Genomic DNA, 21,579 nt, shown 5'->3' with positions numbered 1-21,579 from the left:
AGCCACCTCATCCACCGTTGGTCCCTCTTCACCTTTCCATTCCATTACTGCCAATGAGTTGGCATATGACAATGGTGCGCTTTGTACAAACTTCCGCCACATGGGCCTTGTGCATTGGACCTCATCAGGGTCTGTGGGTAACTGTGCATTGTCCAGGTCATAAGAAATCATGTCTTGCACGGCTAATTCTCTTAGCTACTGGCTACCTCTTTCCATGGTAGTCCACTTGCTTGGGTGACATACAACATCCTCACTGAAGGGGTACCTCTCCCTCACGCCTGACAGGAGTCGCCTCCAGAGGCTGAGGGCTTGTGTATTTTTCCCAATCGCCTTGTCAATGCCGCCTTCTCTAAACAGGGATCCCAGCTTCCTGGCCTCCCTATCGTCTAATTCCAGGCTACTGTCCCCATTATCCCAGCACCAGAGCAGCCAGGTGACAATGGGCTCGACTGGAAGGCAGCTAAAATCTTTTTGCATATCCCACAGCTCACTCAGGGATAGGGATCAGGTGATTATCTCTGGTTCTGCCTCTTCCTCCTGGTTCATCGTCATCTCTTACTAAGTGAACTGATTTCTTGGTGTATTTCTTCTTCTGTATAGGGGCGACTGATACTGGCACGAGTTGGTTTTCTGGTTCAACTGCAGTGCCTGCCACCGGGGCTGGAGTAGCCGCGGTGTCTGCCAGTATGGTTTCCATCTCTTTCCCCTGAGGGTGCTGCATAATTCTCAGCAGTGCCTGGTAGATACTGGCCAGGGCCCAGCACAGCGCAGTGAGTTGTGCCTCTCTAGAATAGCCACAGCATTTTCCCTTCAAATATTCTACCACTTTATCAGGGTCCTGTAATTGTTCAGGGGTGAAGTCCCAGACCATTGGAGGTGAGAAGTTCTCTGGGTACCTGCCCATGTTCTCCCACATGCCATGCCACCCCTGACTATCCAGACTCAGAGCAGATCTCTGGGTGGTAGTCTTAAATAGTCGTTTAACCTTAAACAGGACCTGGAACACATTCAGCAGACATAACACTAGGACCAGGCTGGTTTGAGCATCCCAAGGATATTCAAAATTCTCAAAAGCTGTCATACTTGGCCCGAAGGAGAAAAGGGAGGCAAAAGAGCTGGGGAAAGTGTCCCCCCTGTTTCCCCCATAGACTGGGTGTGATTATTAATAAATTCTGAGAGACGGTGCCCAATGTATGGACAGGACAGCAATACCACATAAACACCCCAAAATAACCATCTGAACAGTGATGTTATCATATCATAAGCTGATATCACGCAGGACAGCAAAATGATAATCCTGATCCCTCTCCCAGAGGTGATAAACATCATTGCGGGAAGTACATAAACCATATAGGAATTTACATAACACAGCCATAAGAACAAACCAAGCAACATGATGACCAGTGACTATTTAACTAATATAATAAATGCACACAACAGATTTGTTTTAACAAGCTCTAGTTGGATTTGTCATTATCTCAACCCTTCTAGCGCCATGTTGGGCGCCAAAAAGGACTGTCGTGGTTTAGCCTCAGATGACAACAAAGAACCACGCAGCCACTCTCTCAAACCACCACCCCCCCCCATGGGGGAGAATTGGAAGAAAAAGGCAAAACTCTTGGGTTGAGACAAAGGCAGTTTAACAGTACAACAAAGGGAACAGGAAAACAACAACAACAACACTGACAGAAGAATGTACAAACACAATTACGGTACCACCACTCACTGACCTGACCTGGGATGCCCCAGCCCACTCTCAAGCATTGACTTCCTGCCCCCTCCCCTGGCTAGCTCACAGCTACACACTGGGCATGGTTCACATGGGATGGAATACCTGTGTCCCTGACAGAGCCTGGGGAAAATTAACCCTATCCCCACACGAACCAGGACACTTTCTTGAAAACTTGTTCTGCTATTACCCCACACAATGATGTCATCAATGTATTGCAGGTGCTCTGGAGCTCCACCCTTCTCCAGTGCAGTCTGGATCAGTCCATGGCAAATAGCAGGGCTGTGTTTCCACCCCTGGGGCAGTCGATTCCAGGTGGACTGGATGCCTCTCCAGGTGAAAGCAAACTGTGGTCTGCCCTCTGCTGCTAAAGGAATAGAGAAAAAGGCATTAGCAATGTCAATTGTAGCATACCACTTGGCTGCCTTTGACTCCAGTTCATATTGGAGTTCTAGCATGTCTGGCACAGCAGCACTCAGTGGTGGTGTGACCTCTTTCAGGCCTCGATAGTCTACTGTTAATCTCCGGTCTCCCTCAGACTTTTGCATTGGCCATATAGGGCTGTTAAAGGGTGAGCGAGTACATCGATGGTGCACTCTGCACAAACTTTCTCAACAAAGATTGTTTGCATGGCATTTCATCAGGGTCTACGTTCACTTGCCAGTCACCATAAATCACCTCTCGCATAGCCAGTTCCCTCAGGTACCTAATACCATTTTCCATGCTGGTCCATTTGCTTGGACAGCATTCCATATCATCCCTAAAGGGATACCTGCCCTTTACAGCTGATAGCAGTCGCCTCCAGAGACTGAGGGTGCCTGCCTTTCTCCCAGTCGCTTTATCAATCCCTCCATCTTTGGCCAGGTTTCCCAACTGCTTAGCTTCTCTGCCATCTAAATCTATGGTATCAGCTCCATTGTGCCAGCATTGGAGCAACCAGGAGATAAGTGTCTTCCCTTCATGATGACTAAAGTCCTTTCTTATATTTCACAAATCCTTCATAGAGAAGGATTTAATGATTATCTCTACATCTGAGTCTTCCTCCTGTGTTGACGCTGCCTGAGAAGGACCCTCTCCTGGATCTGGTTTAGAAGGACCCTATCCCAGGCTATCTGGCATGAGCTGGTCTTTATCGTAAGAGGCAGGGGAACAAGCTGATTTCCTTTTCTGCTTCCTGGTCACTGGGGCAACTTGTACCAGTTCCGTTGGTGTTTGAGTAGTAGTAGCAGTTCTTGTTATTGAGGCTGGAGTGGCTGGTGCTAATACAGGTGGGGGTGGAGGCATGGTCAGTGCTGGTGTGGGGGTAGCTTGGGGAGTGGTTTGTGCCTGTCCCAGCTGTGAATTGGCATGAGGATTTGAGTAGCAGCAGCACATGTCACACAATACCCACTCCTGCACCGATGTTTAACACAAAAGCACCCCTGCAACATACTCAGGAGAACCAGCAAGAAAATCACAATCTCTTGAAAGTAACACTCATTTTCTAAGCAGCCCAAAAGGTTTCCATCCCCTAACTCTTTGACATAAGCATTAAAGGGCAAGATAAACCTTTCCCAGGTGAAACCAAAAGTGTTATTAGTAATAGAATCCATCACATTGTGGAATAATTACTAAATTGGCCAAGAATACAAAAATACAGCATTGTTCACACATTAAGGAAAGTCATAAAATCAAGAGGCTTCTGAGGTAGAATACAGCCGCAGCTGGCACACAAAGAATGCAACATCTGTGATTCCCTGTACAAGGTTGTTTGCAAAACTACACGAGGGATGGAATGGAACGCGCTTGTTCTGTGGCCTTCCCTTGTGACGAATAGCAGACATGGGGACAAGATGGTACTACAGAACAGATAAGCGGCCTACACGCTACCCGAGCCAACATTTCATCAAATGTTGATGAAATGCTGTCCTTTGTGCGAACTTTGCTCACCACAATGTACCAAAACACACCTCCATCCCAGAGACTATCTGCCCCTGAGGTGCGAACACTCCTCCTTGAATATATTAATCATAATAAAAGTATGTATGACTAAAGTCACTCAAATTACACTTTGAAGATAAAAAAATAATATAAAAATAGCCCGAGAGAGAGGGGATGCCAGGGAAGACACCATCACGAAGAATTCCATCGCTGATTTCTGGGATCAGTGGACGGGCTGAGCCTTTCTTCCCCTCGATAGGGACGCCTTTGGGTAAGACTTCGATTATACCGAGTGCTTTCTCAGGGACTTAGAAATTTCTCTAGAGAATCTCTACCCTACATTTAGAGCCAGGCTGTATCATTTATAACTTTGTCACGCATTTTGTATACTTAACAATATCTTTATTTGCACGTGCTTTGCAGACAGTGTATTTATCACCGGCAATCCTAAAGAACCTATATATCTGTTGTTTAAATAAACTGCACTGTTTAAGTAGCTAGTCGTTTCACTTTCTCACTGAACGCGACCAAAGACTCGAAGGTGGCCGTGCTAGTCATGAGCACGACTAGACTGAAGGTGCAGTCCACTATTAGTGTATCCAAATCGTAATAGTTGAATACATATTAAACGCGATTGGACTGATAGTGCTGAATTGGGCATCACTCAGAATTTAAACCTAGCCGCACCTAGCCTCCCACCTCGGTGAGGAGTGTTAGAACGCAAGGGGGTTTATCTTCTGCCAAAACCGCTTGGCCCCTTTTCACGCAACACACATGATGCCCAAAATATGCAGGAACAGCCATTATCCAAGTAATCATATTATACATCTGAATGCCAAACCATACAAAAATAGCACATTTAAATCACCGCATAAAAATACAAAGAGCAAGTAAACCATGCAACATATTCAGCAAGTTCAGCAGCATTGTATCTATTCACTTCAAACAATCACAGAATCACAGAATGATAGGGGTTGGAAGGGACCTTTGGAGATCATCTAGTCCAACCCCCCTGCCACAGCAGGGTCACCTAGAGCAGGTTGCACAGGAATGTGTCCAGGAGGGTTTTGAATGTCTCCAGAGAAGGAGACTCCACCACCTCTCTGGGCAGCCTGTTCCAGTGCTCTGCCACCCTCAAAGTAAAAAAGTTTCTCCTCATGTTTAGATGGAACTTCCTATGCTCAAGTTTGTGCCCATTACCTCTTGTCCTGTCCCCGGGCACCACTGAAAAGAGCCTGGCCCCATCCTCCTGACAACCACCCTTTAAGTATTTATAAGCATTGATAAGATTCCCCTTCAGTCGTCTTTTTTCCAGACTGAAAAGACCCAAACCCCTCAGCCTTTCTTCATAAGAGAGATGTTTTAGTCCCCTAATCAAGGCTGTGGATGTTGTTTAACTGGACTTTAGTAAAGCCTTTGAAACGGTTTCCCATAGCATTTTCCTGCAGAAATTGGCTGCCCATGGCTTGGACGGGAGTACTCTACGCTGGGTAAAAAACTGGCTGGAGGGCCGGGCCCAGAGAGTGGCGGTGAGTTAAGTGAAATCCAGTTGGCAGCCGGACACAAGTGGTGTTCCCCAGGGCTCAGTACTGGGGACAGTTCTCTTTAATATCTTTAACAATGATCTGGATGAGGGGATTGAGCGCACCCTCAGCAAGTTTGCAGATGACACCAAGTTGGGCAGGAGTGTTTATCTGCTTGGGGGTAGGAAGGCTCTACAGAGGGATCTGGACAGGCTGGATCAATGGACCGAGACCAACTGTACGAGATTTGACAAGGCTGAATGCCAGGTCCTGCACCTGGGTCACAACAACCCCATGCAGTGCTACAGGCTTGGGGAAGAGTAGCTAGAAAGTTGCCTGGTGGAAAAGGACCTGGGGGTGTTAGTCAACAGCCAGTGAATATGAGTCAGTAATGTGCCCAGGTGGCCAAGAAGGCCAATAGCATCCTGGCCTGTATCAGGAACAGTGTGGCCAGCAGGACTAGGGAAGTGATTTTCCCCCTGTACTCGGCACTGGTGAGGCCCCACCTCGAATACTGTGTTTAGTTTTGGGCCCCTCACTACAAGAAAGACATTGAGGTGCTGGAGTGTGTTCAGAGAAGGGCAACGAAGCTGGTGAAGGGTCTAGAGAACAAGTCTTATGAGGAGCGGCTGAGGGAACTGGGGTTGTTTAGCCTGGCAAAAAGGAGGCTGAGGGGAGACCTTATTGCTCTCTACAACTACCTGAAAGGAGGTTGTAGCGAGGTGGGGGTCGGTCTCTTCTCCCAAGTAACAAGTAATAGGACAAGAGGAAATGGCCTCAAGTTGTGCCAGGGGAGGTTTTGATTGGATATTAGGAAAAATGTCTTCACTGAAAAGGTTCTTAAGCATTGGAACAGGCTGCCCAGGGAAGTGGTTGAGTCACCATCCCTGGAGGTATTTAAAAGATGTGTAGATGTGATGCTCAGGGACATGGTTTAGTGGTGGACTTGGCAGTGCTAGGTTGGACTCGATGTTCTTAAAGGTCTTTTTCAACTTAAATGATTCTATGATTCTAAGTTAAATGGCCTTCTTTCACACCATTTTCTTTTACTTTTCCTGCTTGCTAAGTATACTTGTAAAAAATTAATCTGCCCAAACCTGCTTTTGAAACTCTGTTTCTCTTTTTTGTGTAAATTGTATGTTCAGTCATACTGATCTATCTACTGGTTGTCTCATCTGCAGGATAAACCAATTACAGTTCCTCATTATTTCGTTTGTGATCCCCTTCATTTTTAAAATAAAATTTCCTGGATCATGTTTTTTTCTGTTTGAAGCGGAATTAATAAGAAGAATTAAAAAATGAACTGGTTAAGTAGTTCTGGCTTCTCACAGCAGCAACATATTATTAGAAGTTGACTTATCTTCTTTTGGTCTCCTGAGGTGCATTAAAAAGAGGGTGGCCAGCAGGTCGAGGGAGATCATCCTCCCCCTCTACTCTGCCCTGGTGAGGCCGCATCTGGAGTACTGTCCATTTCTGGGCTCTGCAGTTCAAGAAGGACAGGGAACTACTAGAGACAGTCCAGCAGAGGACTACAAAGATGATCAAGGGAATGGAGCATCTCTCTTGTGAGGAAAGGCTGAGAGACCTGGGTCTGTTTAGCCTGGAGAAGAGAAGACTGAGAGGGGGTCTCATCAATGCTTAGAAATATCTAAAGGGCGGGTGGCAAGAGGACAGGGTCAGGCTCTTTTCAGTGGTGCTCGGTGACAGGACAAGGGGCAACGGACACATACTAGAACACAGGAAATTCCATCTGAACATGAGGAAAAACTTCTTTACTTTGAGGGTGACAGAGCACTGGAACAGGCTGCCCAGAGAGGTGGTGGAGTCTCCTCTGGAGATATTTAAAACCTGCCTGGACGCATTCCTGTCCAACCTGCTCTAGGTGAACCTGCTTTGGGTTAGAGTAGATGATCTCCAAAGGTCCCTTCCAACCCCTACGATTCTGTGATTTTGTTATTGCTTTGCATCACTTCCTTTATTACTTTATTAATGTATTATGTCTTTGACTTCAAAGTTCTCTCTTGTATTGGGTTTACAAGGCAAGGTTTTGTCAGCCAGGCGCTGCAGGGGGGGCTTCTGTGAGAAGACACCAGAAGATGCCCCTGTGTCAGACAGAGCTTGTTCCAGCTGGCTCCAATATGGACCCGCTGCTGGCCAAAGCTGAGCCGATCAGCAATGATGGTAGCGCCTCTGTGATAACACATTGAAGAAAGGGTAAAAGCCACTGCACAACAGCAGCTGAGAGAGAGGAGTGAGAATATGTGAGAGAAACAACTATGCAGATACCAAGGTCAGTGAAGAAGGAGGTGGGGGAGGTGCAGAGCAGAGATTCGCCCACAGCCCATAGTAAAGAGCATGATGACACAGGTTGTCCCCCTGCAGTCCATGGAGGTCCACAGTGGAGCAAATATCCACTCTGCAGCCTGTGGAGGCCCACACGCCACAGCAGGTGGATGTGCCCGAGGGCGGACTTGTGACAGGCAGGAGAACCTGCGCTGGAGCGTGCTCCTGGCAGGAACTGTGGCCCGTGGAGGAGAGCCCAGACCAGGTTTTCTGGCAGGACCTGCGGCCCCATGGAAAGGACCCATGCTGGAGCAGTTCTTGAAGAACTGCAGCCTGTGGGAAGGACCCATGTTGGAGAAGTTCATGAACTGTCTCACATGGGAAGGGACCCTATGCTGGAGCTGGCGAAGAGCATGAGGAGGAAGGAGTGGCAGAGATGAAGCATTATGGACTGACCACAACCTCCATTCCCCATCTCCCTGTGCCACTCAGGGGGAGGAGCTAGAAGAGTTGTGAGTGAAGTTGAGCCCAGGAAGGGAGGGGTGAGGGAAAGGTAGTTTTAGATTTGTTCTTATTTCTCATTATCCTGCTCTGTTTAATTGTCAATAAATTAAATTAATTTCCTCAAGTGGAGTCTGTTTTGCCCATGACGGTAATTGCTGAGTCATCTCCCTGTCCTTATCTTGACCCACAAGCCTTTTCTCATGTTTTCTCTCCCTGTCTAATTGAGGAGGGGGAGTGATAGAGTGGCTTTATGGGCACCTGGCTGCCAGCCAAGGTCAACCCACCACACATATCCATTCACCTTCTTTTATAAAAGCTAGGTGAAGGAGGAAGAAGGGGGGGGACGTTTGGAGTTATGGTGTTTGTCTTCCCAAGTGACTGTTACACTTGATGAAACCCTGCTTTCCTGGAAATGGATAACCATCTACCTGCTGATGGGAAGTACTGAATGAATTCCTTATTTTGCTTTGCTTGGGCATGCAGCTTTTGCTTTACCTATTAAACCCATGTGTTTTCTCACTTTTACCCTTCTGATTCTCTCCCCCACCCCACTGTGGGGAGAGTGAGTGAGCGGCTGTGTGGGGCTAAACCACAATACTTGCGGCCTACAGAATCGTAACATATACCTTATGCATCATTTTATTTTCTTATGTTTAATTTTGAAAATAAATCCATGTTAAATTTGTTCTTGCTCCATCTGAATGTTACCTCATGCGATGCAACAAATTAATATTTTCTCTATTTGCTTTTTTATGTCTTAGAATAGTTTGGTATCTGTCTCAAGGAACAGCAGGAATTGGTGAAGAATGTCTACAATTCCTTGGTACCTTTCATGATCTTTATCTCTAATTTTAGTCTTGCTGTGTCTTTTTTTCTCCCTTTTCCCTCTCTAGAAACATAGTATCTATCTGTATCTGTGACTATTCCAGGGGACCTTCAAGAGCATAGTGATGTGAAATTTTTTAAGCCCCTTCAGATGAAGTGAAATTTTTTAAGCCCCTTCAGATGAACTCAAAATTGTCATATGGTTAAGAACAACCATGTAGAAAATTGAGAGGGTGATTCTGGGTGCAAGTTGGTGGGAGACAACTCCCCACCACTGTGTTTGTAATCTGGGGCTGGCAGTGCATACAGCAGGATCACCAGCTTTCACTGGAAGAGCCTGTAAGCTGTATAAAGGTCAAGGTCTATAGGCTAGCTGCCCCTGCTCTAGATAGTGCAATGCGGCACCTTTACAGATACTCTTACATAGCTCAGTTTTAGCCTGACTTTCCCCTTTCAACTAAATATTTCACTCTTTTTATTGCACATTGGAAATAATTATTTCCAAAACTCTTTGATCTATAAGTACATAATTCCAACAGTGTTTTGGTAACAGCAAAAGAAAATGGAATTTTCAAGTATACATAACATATATATGTGAGTAGTACAGGGACAACTTTTAGCCAAGATAAAAAATGATAAGTACCCCAACCTCTAGTGAAATACCCACCCCTGCAGACAGCCAGTTGTACCATTTGCTCCGGATGTCGCACCCCTCTTTCGGTCACATGGTCTGTTCTGATTGGCTGGAAGCATCCATTAACGCACAGTCCGCGAGCGTAGGGGGGTTTGTTTTTACCGAGTCCTAGTGAGCGTAGTGAACTGCGCTGTACTCTGAGCCTCGTTGTTTCTCTTCGCTGTGTGTCGGAGTTCCACCGCTCTGGACCGCAGGTAGGAAGTGGGGGTGGTGTCGGTTCGCTGAGTCGCTGGGGTTGCATTTTGGGCTCTGCGGCGGGCCCTGCCTGTGCCTGCTGGAGCGTGGGCGACGGGTAGTACCTGGGGAGGGGCTGTGTGAAGCCGGGCAGACTTTAGCGTACTGTGTGGCTGGCCAAGGCGCTGTGGGAGCTGGTGAGGGACTGGCGGGAAAGGTGCCGTGTGGGACTGAAGGGCGATGGGTGGGCGCTGCGAAGCGCTAATGGGCAGTGTTGCGGAGTGGTGGCAGCGGGGCGTCCGGCATTGTTCGCAAAGGTCGTGTGAGGGCTGCGTCCCCTGTGGGTCCCGCCGGGGCGGTGCGATGCGATTAAATCACCTAGATGTGCGGCTCGGAGTGTGTGTGTGCTTCCTGGTTGTCGGGCCGCGGGAAGGCGGGTGCGCGTGTACTGGCTGGGCCTCGGGCGCGGCGTTAACTGCGAATTTTCTGTCGTGTCAGGGTGTTGAGCGCAGCGTTACGCTTCCGTGTGCGGCAGTGATGGGGGTGGGGTGTGCTCGCGCTTGGCGCTTCAGCAGGAAGCGGTAACGCCGCTACCCCGTTGTAACGCAGCTGAGCTCCGCAGTAGGGCTGGCAGCTTCCGGTAGCTGCTCCCTATCTTTAAAGTCGCTTCTCGAATAGACCTTGATCGCTCCAGGCAGTAGCGGGCGGTAGGCGTCTGAAATACGGTTATGTGGGGCAGGGGATGCAGGGTAGGAAGCAAACACGTTCTTCATGTGGTCCTCTTACAGCTGCATGGTGCTTCTTGAGCTCTTGCAGCACTCGGTGCTCTTATGTAGACAGGATTTTCCCCTGCAGCACGGAGATCCTGATATATATGTTCTCACTTCCTTTTCTCTGAGCAGAGTTCCTATCTCTGTACTTACTTTTGTACTGTTGTCAGCAAGACAGGAATGAATTCGGTGAACTCTTTTCCTGCCATAGTGGAAGGGTCTGCAGGTCTGTCTTGCCCTGTGTTCTCTCTTTCAGACCCATGTTTTCTTCTCCTATGCTTTAAAATCTAATGGAAATAAGAATAGAGCAGTGAAGCTGTTCCGGCAAATCTAGGAGGGAAAAAAGGTATTAATTCTGATACCTTTGTGCAGAAACCTTGGGAATTTTTTTGTAAATCCTTAAGCCTGTAGTTAGATTGATCAAATGTATTTTTTTTTGCACTAGCTGTTGTTAACAGTCTAAACTGGTGGGAAAGCCAGAATTAACATGTTAGCACCTGTATCTGTTCATAACTGCCTAATTCTTTTAAGTTGCAACTTACAACCAACAGCAGTCCTAATTATACCGTTCTTAGTACTCTTATACAAGTGCTAAACCTGACTATAACCTTACTATTCAGTCTAATAGTAACAAGGTGTACTAGTGCCTAGCTTTTTATGGATAATTTTATATTGCACTATAGTAAAATGTGGTGGGTTTTGGTTTGGGTTTTCTTGTGGTTTTTTTGTTTAGTGAAAGGTAAATGGAGGTCAAAGCTCTGTTTAAATGTCAGTTATATCATCCATGATACTAACAGATCGCATTTGTGCACTCTAATGTACATAAAAATGTTACTTTACAGAATATGAAGCTTGCTAAGTGGTTTTGGTTTATTGGCAGGTTTCTTTTGCCTATTAACATATGGGGGAGGGGGTGTCTCTGAACAGTTAAAGTACCGATGTTTCAAGCGTCCTACAGCTATGTAGGAAAACAGTCTCAGGTCTTAATTTTTCTTATCTAGTTATTATTTATATGTAACTTTATGTTGGGTTTTAGCTGACATAAGTGAGAGTGTATGTGTACCTATTGTACAGAAAAATAGCAAATAATGTATACTAGTAGATGTTTTATGTGAACGTGGCTTGTTACGGTGTCTGTCTTGGGTGGTGCTGTACATCATGCTTGTATAGCTGGATGTAGAAATGAATTAATGTCAGAAGACATTAATTACAGATCTCAGTAGGAATGACAGAGAAGGTCTGTGATGGGAGAATGACTTGCTGCTTTACCTGTAGTTGGCTGCCTTCTGACATTGCTCTGGGTACAGTAGAATTCCTTGTAACATTCCCATGAAGAGGTGCAAGGAGTAGAGATGGGCAGCATTGATTATTTTTTTTTATTATTATTCCCCCCCATTATTTCCATATTGAAAGCTTCTCTTCCCACCATCCAACTTTAATGTTGCTGCTGTTAGTGTATTTTGAAACATATTCTATCTTATGTGGTATGTTAGTGTACTGGGGGTTTTTTGATTTTGTTGGTTTTGAGAGAGTGGTTATGAGGATGGAGGAGGGGGTGGTACTTGCAGTGACTCTGAAACTGGGGGAAGTGGACAATGGCTGTGTGATCACTGAAATTAAATTCTTGTATGGCTGTACTGGCATTGTAGCATGGCGTTCTTTATAATCTCTTCATCTTTGAGCAGCCATATCCTGCCTGTCTTGCCACCAGGCTTCCATAATTGGATGTAAATGCAATACATTATGGTAAGGTCAGATGAACTGAATATTCCTGGTCAACGTTTGGCCAGTCACTGGAAGTGTTCAAGGTCAGGTTGGATGGGGCTTTGAGCAACCTTATCTAGTGGAAAGTGACCCTGCCTATGGCAGGGGGGTTGGACTAGATGGTCTTTGAAGGTCCCTTCCAACCCAAAAGACTGACTCTGTTTTCTCTTGGCACTACTTATAAGTGTAAATCATATTTATTATATTTGAGTGAGCTGTTGAACGTCTATTAATGTTTGTCCTATACTGGCACTGCATATAAGCAAACACTAATTTTTAGGTAGCATTTAAGTATGGGGAGGGACATTTGAGAAGGAGGCAGACAGTAAAACCTAAAGTTGTTATATTACATAGTTTTAGTAAGCTTGAGGAAGTGACCTTCTGAAGTGCAGATGGTGTAAGTGAAATGAGACACACCTTTCCAAGGTGCAGCCTTAACCTGCTGCAGATTAATATCCCTGTATTGGTTTTGCATGGCAAGATTTTGGTAGTGGGGAGGCTACAGGGCTGGCTTCTGTGAGAAGATGCCAGATGCTTCCCTCATGTCCAATAGTGCCAGCTAGCTCCAAGACAGCTGGCCATGGGCCAAAGTTGAGACAATCAGCGATGGTGTTAGCACCTCTGTGATAATATATTTAAGGGGGGGGGGGAACTGCTGTGCAACAGCAGCTGAAAGAGGAGGGAGAATATGTGAGAGAAACAACTGTGCAGACACCAAAGTCGGGGAGGAGGTGCTCCAGGTGCTGGAGCAGAGATTCCCCTGCAGCCTGTGATGAAGACCATGGTGAAGCAGGTTGTCCCCCTGCAGTCCATGGAGGTCCACAGTGTAATAGATATCTACCTGCAGCTGTGGAGAACCAACTACTGGAGCAGGTGGGTGTGCCCTGAAGGAAGCTGTGATCCTGTGGAGAGCCTGCACTGGAGCAGGTTTTCTGGCAGGACTTGTGACCCCATGGAAAGTACCCATGCTGGAGCCATTTGTAAAGGACTCTCTCCTGTGGGTGGGACCCCAGGCTGGAGCAGGGGAAGAGTGTGAGGAGAAAGGAGTGGAAAAGACAATGTATGATGAACTGACTGCAACTCCCTGCTGCTCGGTAGGGGAGGAGGTAGAGAAGCTGGTAGTGAAGTTGAGCCTGGGAAGAAGGGAGGGGTGGGGGGGAAGGTGTGTTAAGTTTTGTTTTTCTCATTATCCTCCTCTGATGTTTGATTGCCAATAAATTAATTTTCCCCAAGTTGAGTCTGTTTTGCCTGTGACGATACTTGCTGAGTGATCTCCCTTATCTCTACCCTCTACTCTGCTCTGGTGAGACCCCACCTGGAGTACTGTGTCCAGCTCTGGAGCCCCCAACATAAGAAGGACATGGACCTGTTGGAGTGAGTCCAGAGGAGGGCCACAAAAATGATCAGAGGGCTGGAGGACCTCTCCTATGAAGGCAGGCTGAGAGAGTTGGGGTTGTTCAGCCTGGAGAAGGGAAGACTCCAGGGGGGACCTTACAGAAGCCTTTCAGTACTTAAAGGGGGCCTACAGGAAAGATGAGGAGGGTCTCTGGGACCTGGGATAACCTTGACAGGTTTGAGGATTGGGCCTGTGCAAAACTTGTGAACTTCAACAAGGCGAAGTGCAAGGTCCTGCACCTGGGTCAGGGCAATCCCCAGTATCAGTACAGGCTGGGGGATGAATTGATTGAGAGCAGCTCAGCGGAGAATAACCTGGGGATACTGTCAGATGAAAAACTGGACATGACCCCGCAATGTGTGCTTGCAGCCCAGAAAGCCAATCATATCCTGGGCTGCATCAAAAGAAGGATGGTCAGCAGGTCAAGGGAGGTGATTCCACCCCTCTGCTCTCGTGAGACCCCACCTAGAGTACTACATCCAGTTCCGGGGTCCCTGGTATAAGACAGACATGGACCTGTTAGAGTGGTTCCAGAGGAGGGGCACGAAAACAGTCAGAGAGCTGGAACACGTCTCCTATGAGGACAGGCTGAGAGAGTTGGGGTTTTTCAGTCTGGAGAAGAGAAGGCTCCAGGGAGACCTTACTGTGGCCTTTAAATACTTAAAGGGGGCTCCTAAGAAAGATGGAGACAGGCTTTTACCAGGGCCTGTAGTGACAGGACAAGGGACAAACATTTTTGAACAAATAGAGGGTAGATTTTGATTAGATATTAGGAAGAAATTCTTTACTGTGGGGGTGTGTTGTGTGAAAAAGGGCCAAGCGGTTTTGGCAGAAGATAAACCCCCTTGTGTTCTAACACTCCTCACCGAGGTGGGAGGCCAGGTGCGGCTGTATTCTACCTCAGAAGCCTCTTGATTTTATACTTTTCCTTAAGGTGTGAACAATGCTGTACTTTTGTATTCTTGGCCAATTTAGTAATTATTCCACATAATCCACCCCGTGACTACAGTCACTCAACCTCTCCACGATACTCAATACTGATGGGGAATATCACATGTCCTCTTGTGACAAGGGATATCAAGTGCAAATACATCTCGTGGAGTGATCAAACGAGTTAAGCTTTTCATCATAATCCACAGTCTAACATACAAAACAATTGTCAAAGCGAAGCACAATACAGTGAGTATTAGTAAAACAACAACAGGATGGAGCATCTTGTTATAAAGTCCTGTAACTGTCGGTGACCATCCAAAAAGAGAGTCCCACCATTCATGTCCCCCATCTCTCTTGACCCTTTCCAGTACATGGTGTATTTCTTCAACATCATGATGGATGGTAATCAAAGTTCTCTGTCCACTTTCTTGGGCCTCTTTCAACAGTCGCTTCAATTCATCGTGTTGTAGCAACTTCTTCACCAGTGAGAGATTCATTCCGATGGGGGTAGGCAACAAATCTCGAATCGATGTATAATTAGATTGTAGCAATTGAAAAGATGTAACAGGAGCTGAATAATTGAAGTCACATCCAATGATGTTAGTAAAGTTACAAACACAAAGATTTGAGTGATTACTTATATCAACTACTATGTCATCTATGAATACAAGACTACAGGGAGACCTCATGCAAACACACCCTTTCCCAATATATACAAGCACAGTTTCTGGGGTTTCATCGGGATGTATCTCAAAGTGACAAACATTCTGGTTGGTGTCAAGACAAATGTCTTGTGCTTTCAGGGTATTACTCTCACAAATGAATCCTTGTTGGTCTCGTGAAACGCATGCGTCAACACCAACAGTTTGCCACTTATTCTCATTTTGTTGTGCCCACACTCTGTGCTCTATTGGATAGGGTATGGCTCCTTGGTGATTCAACCCCAGCGCAATGATTGGGTATATGGTGTATACCAAAGCATTGCGTATTGTTAAGACAAAAGCTGTGGCCTTGCTCTCAATGGGATTGTAGGTGAAATTAACCAGTTACCACCAGGACTGAAATTTTTTTCTCAAATTCAATTGCGTTATCCCATATTACTTTTCGAATTTCGGTGGGCAAGGTGCCTTCTTCACCTTCCCTTATGATTGCGGCTGTCATAGATTGCATCCGCAGTTGGGCTTGGATACAACTAAGAGCCAAGGAAACATTGTTTTGGGTTGTACCAAGTGCATTTGTGATCAGCTGATGGTCTTTTTCACCCGTTTCCTCCCACTGAGGCAATATATTCGATAAAAGCCATTGGTGGTTTCCCAATGCTGATAGAGAGGACTGTAGGGGACGTCTCAATTTGTCCAGATCAGTAGTGGTTGTGACTAGTTTGTCTGCAAGTATCTCAGCATCTATACTATTTAAGACTCCCAGGCCTGTTCCTAAGATACCAGTCACATCCCTCTTCAGTCGTTGTGAAGTGGCAAGAGTTCGTCTGCGTAACCATGCTGACCATCCTGCATAAGATGTACTCAGGAATGGTGAGCAGGTGGGTTTGATCGCAGAGATTTTAATCTGCATTGACAATTCTACTCGTTTGAGGGAATATGTGGGATTAAACAGTATTTGTTGTTGACCTGTGTGTTTAATGGCATAAGGGCCAATGTTGAAAATGTAAGGAGTTAGACTAATGGAGGGCTGAGTAGGTACACCCTTGAAAGTTTGTGGGGGTGTAGGTTCTGGATTCTTTTCAGCAAGTTCAGGTGTATTTGAGTCAATCATAAATTCAAATAACAATTCTGTGCCCCTGTAGCCCCAAATACAATACACTACGATAGGTTTGATAAAGGTGAAATTGTGTCAGCAATCTGAGTTTGGCTCTACAATTTTGTAACAGTCAGTGTTGTATTTGTCTGGTTTGGTAGAGTCTACATGGATGGTTTCAATTACAGTTGGTCTATGGTGAGCAGACCCATTGATTACTCGGCAACCAATTTGTATTTTCTTTCCTGGGGCGGCTTCAAGCTTAGCCATTTGGAGTGATTCATTCCATCTCCATTTATCTCTGGAATATATTTCACTTCCTTGTATAACCAGAGTGGAGAGATTTAAATCCCTTATGTTTTCTAGTGTCTCAGTGCTTGCAGTGTACCGTGACAGTGCATTATCCCAAAACTCATCATCAAGGGGCAGATTCTTAAGTCCGCTCAATAAGGTGTCATTGTCGGGGGTTTCAGATAGTGGCAGTGGAACCAGACTAGTCTGTGGAGTTGGGTCAGGTTCAACTATATCTATTTTGAGTTCGAGTAGCAGCGCTATTTCATCCTGTTGCCAATGACAGGTTACAAAAGTGGGTTCCACGAGGGTAAAATTATACCAGCAATCCCCCTTGCCGGTGATACAGTGCTTTGTTGTCATTGAGTGTGGGTTCTGAGGGCGAAATATCTCTATTCTTGTGGCTTTCTCATGGTTTGAGCCGTTGATCATTCTACATCCTACTTGGACTTCCTCTCCTGCCCTACCTTTCAGGGTTGGGTGCCAACTATTCCAGGTCCACTCATGTTTTGAAAAAATCTCATTTTCATGTAGGACTACAGTGGCCAGGCTCAATTTTCCCTTTCTTGTTCCTGCCATCGCATTGTGTTTAACATAAGCTTGAGACCATGGCCACTCTGGGTCTCTTTGACTACAAACAACAGGGAGTAAAAAGGTAAAACTGAATAGCATCAATTCCATCTGCCAATTCGTCATTTTAGAATTTAGGCCTCCAGATAGCCATACATAATAAAAATAATGTTATTGCCAGGATCAATGTCAGGATTCCCTGGAGACACTCAAAGGTAGCGTAGGCCAATGCGTCTGTCCACGTACAGTTCATCCAAGGTTCCTGTAAGACACAAAGGAAAAGAAAATCTGCTCGGTCTCATTTGACCGACGGGGTTAAAAAGAGGGCGAGATCCACCGGGTGCTGATCCGGTGTATCTTCCCTGAACAGTCCTTGGCTTCCCATGCATAGGGATTTTTGGGAGTAGCTAGCACCATTGGTACCGTCCCAATTTGAGGCATTTTCACTAGCACAACTTGCCCAGGGTGAAATCTTCTGGGGTATTTCCCTGGTTCATTGGGAACTTTTGGAGTGATGATATTGGCAGATACACAGAAAGCTTTCATTTTAGGACAGCCATCTCCACTCCATCTGTTATTTAATTGATAGATGGCATCATCCAATCGCAAGTGCCAAGCAGGTTCATGAGTTTTTGCAAAACGCTTAACCAATCCATTGGTGCGTTCAACAATGCCATTAGCCTGAGGATAATAGGGAGTATGAAATACCCATCGAATCCCTTCTTCTTTGGCCCAATCTTGTACCACCAAAGCGGTAAAGTGTGAACCGTTATCACTTTGGATTTCCTCAGGAAGGGGAAGTGTGCTGAACCACCCTTTTAGGCCTTTCACTGTGTTGTCCCCGGTAGCTGATTTGAAGCTGGTGACCATAGTGAGGCCAGAGATAATCTCCACTCCTGCCAGGACATATCTTTTCTCACCTGATGATCTCAAGGGCCCAATATAATCAATCTGCCATGAATGCCACAATGTTTTCTTGTCCCGAATGTGTAAGGGAGGCGCCTTACTTGGATGATCTTTATTGAGTCGTAGGCAACATTGTGAACAGGCAGTTACTACTTGTTCGCACAGCTTAACCGACACAGGCCACCCCCGGGCTAGACCTTCCTGATACAGGTCAGCACGGCCTGTGTGGCCACGCTTAACATGTAACCATTCAAGTAAGCGTTCCCATTCCCGACCATCATCTACCATGTCAATTTGCTGCAGCTGCGTGAGGCTATCTACCTGAACTGAGCAGTGATCGAGTTTGAACGATCATGGCCTTTTACCCAACCAATGTGCAATGCTCTCTGTCCTCCTATTTCTAACAGTTGCTTCCAAATATCTGTCTCCCAAATTGGGACTCTGTTCACCTGCCAATCGTTGGCTGCCCAGTGACCTATCCATTCAGTGGCTCCTTTAAAAACAGCATATGAGTCAGTGTAAATGGAGGTGGCTCCATGTTGTGCAGCTAGTAGGACAGCTCTGAGTTCCCCTACTTGTGCACTACCCTCCCCTGTTTCAATCGCTCTTTCTCCCGTTGCTACTTCCAGTGCTACAGCTTTGTATTTCCACTTATTGTTCTCACGGTGAGATGACGCATCAGTAAACCACACTCCTGTGAGATCACTGCCTTCTTTCAGAGGAGGTGCTTCTTGGATCGGAGATGGTCTGTTTGGTGGGGATTGGAACAATAGGGCACCATCTATATCCTTCTGGAGCTTGGATACTTTAACACTACCTTCAGAGATTGGCATGATTTCATTAATGCCTTCTAGATAAGCATACCACTTTCGAACTGTGGGTTTCTGGGCAATGCCAGCTGGTGGTGCTGTCCCTTTACGGACCACATCTAGAAGGCGGAAGGGTCCCTGAATGATCACACTCTGTTCTCTTCTTATCTGCTCTGTTCGTTGCAATGCTCGCACTAGGGACAGTAAACCCTTCTCAAGGTCTGAATATCTGCTCTCAGTATCATTGAAGGAGTGAGAGCTAAATTCTAATGGTCTCTCCGGTCCTGCTGGTCCCTTCTGCCATAAGTTACAATGGGAACCATGTTCACTGAACCCCCATTCCACATGGACAGGGTCAGTTGGATGTATAGGACCAAGCTGTTGGAATAACCTTAGCTCCTTTATTAGTAATTGCAGAGCATTAGTATGTTGTTCAGTCCACTCCCAGGATCTACCCTTTTTGAGCAAACTATAAAGGGGGCGAGCAATGATGGAAAAGCCAGGGATGTGTTTACGCCAATAACTTAAAGTTCCCAGAACTTGCTGTAACTCCTTCGTGCTGGAAGGATTCTGTCCATGCTCTATTTTTTTCCAGGGTATCCTGAGGGACAGAAGCAGCTCCCTTAATCCACCAGACCCCCAGGAATTTAACTTCCTGTGCGGGTCCCTGACACTTTGAGTCTGGAATTTCCAATCCTAAATCAAGTAATGTTTTTCGGATGTTTTCCATCATGTCTTTTACACTTTCTTGGTTCTCTCCCCCTATTAGGATGTCATCAATATATTGGTATACCGTACATCCCTGTGAAACAGGAATCTCTGATAGCACTTTAGCTAAAGCATTATGAGCAATAGTGGGGGAATGTTTGTATCCTTGTGGAAGTCGGTTAAAGGTATATTGGACTCCTTTCCATGTGAATGCAAACTGCGCTTTGTCCTGCTCAAGGAGAGGAATCATAAAAAACATGTCTTTAACATCTAAGGCAGCCATCCAAGGATGGGCAGCTCCTTGTATCATTGTCACAATTTCCACGATATTCAGAACCGCAGAGGTCAGGGGTGCAGTGTTGGCATTCAGCTTTCAGTAATCTACTGTGAAACGCCATTGCCCGTTTGGTTTCTTTACCGGCCACACCGGTGAATTATAAGGCGAGTGAGTCCCCTTAATGATGTCTCTCTTTTTTCTAAATCTGATACCACCCCGTCTGCTCCTGCAAGCGCAGCTGCAGGCAGTGGATACTGCCGGACATTAGTGATTTTAGAGGGAGGTAAAGGCATGGAAGTTTCCAAGAGACTCAATTTCACTGTGTCTATTACTTTTTCGCATCCTGCAAAACTCCACACAGTTCCATCTGGGAATTTCCACATTCGCCCACGCAGCACGTCAAATCCTAGGAGGTTAGTACGCGAGGCACCCACTAACACTTCCGCCCTGGTCATTCGCTGCTCTCCCGGCAACCAGAGGTTAATTTTTGCGGTGGGGCATGTTTTTACCACACCATCAATTCCTGTAAAGTTGACTCTGCGTCTGGTGGGATTTATACCTAGAAGTTGTGCTGTTTCGTTAGTGATTGCAGACATTTGGGCTCCGGTATCAATAATAAAATTTACCAATATCCTCCGGGGTCCAACAGGAATGACAATAACGGGTTCGGAGTCTTTATGAGAGAGCCATTGAATAGCTAGTACCCACCGGACAGGGTGGCTCACTGCCCTCCCCGGGGATAGGAGTTTTTTTGACTGGGACTCTGACAAATCAATTAAATTACGCTCCGGTGCAGAAGGCACAATTTTCTCACGGCTTGGGGATTCTCTGGTTAGACTTTTCTCTCCAGCCAAATTATTCTTTCTAGTTAGAGATTGGACCAGCGTATGGAGGTCTCCCGTAGGGACACCGTGCAAGAATTGTCGGGGCACCCCTAATTGTAGGGCTTTACGCCACAACTCATTCCGGTCCTTATCAGGCTTAAACCTTTCCACCGCTTTGGGGTTTTGAGTGTGAGTTCGGACTTGGTGAACCTTTCGGGGGTGTTCGGAGGATTTTTCACTAGTTAGGCTGGCCCAGCCCATTCGGTGCCCATATTGGTCTATTTCCTGTACATATTCATTCCAGGTGGGCATGTAGTGATGACGGCCCCGCCCATGAGCACCCTGAGCATCCCGTATACGATCTTGTGTGGACAAGGAATGGTTTCAGGCAATCGGGAAGACCACGGATGAGAGGGGCTAATCGATTGGGGTCGATAGCGGCTGACATTGGGGATTTCCAAAATTCCTCTCTGTCATACATGGCTTGCAGACAAGCTGCTTTCCGTATTGCCGCAAACAGATCAGAGTAGCTTGTAGCTCTAATCTCTAGTGGCTCTCCCCTCTCTCGCGGATCCATACCCCCTGCCCGATAGGCTGCTCGAGCGGTTAGGGAATAATTATGATCCCCAGGCATAGTGGTTAAAAACACTCCTGGTCCCCACGAGTCTCCTGCTTCTTCCTCACTCAACATAATTCTGTCTCCCCCTTCAGAAGAAACTCGCCACACATACTCAACAGCTGACTCTTCTGGCCGCCTCGAATATTTTTCCCTTATTTTCGCTAACTCTGTTGGTGTCCATGGAACAGTACACACAGTGGTGTGAATATCATCATCATCATCAACCACGGTTTCAGTTTTAACCAGAGGACGTAAAGGAAAAACTTGGGATTTCACAGTAAAAGTCCTTCCCTCCTCATCTTCTT

The 21,579-nt window shown here is 46.2% G+C and overlaps 1 protein-coding gene across 1 annotated transcript in view; it reads left to right on the top strand.

Moving 5' to 3' along the window:
* Window positions 1-9,485: 9,485 nt before the first annotated feature.
* Window positions 9,486-21,579, top strand: part of LOC141735688 (macrophage immunometabolism regulator-like) — a 60,522-nt gene continuing 48,428 nt past the window's right edge. Inside the window, 2 exon segments of the mRNA XM_074568773.1 lie at window positions 9,486-9,580; window positions 9,582-9,672. Of these exon segments, the coding sequence (XP_074424874.1) occupies window positions 9,486-9,580; window positions 9,582-9,672 (186 nt within the window).

This window comes from Larus michahellis, chromosome W (assembly GCF_964199755.1).
Source record: "Larus michahellis chromosome W, bLarMic1.1, whole genome shotgun sequence".
Lineage (NCBI taxonomy): Eukaryota > Metazoa > Chordata > Aves > Charadriiformes > Laridae > Larus > Larus michahellis.
The sequence above is the reverse complement of the archived record's forward strand: the minus strand, read 5'-3'. Positions and strand labels throughout refer to the sequence as shown.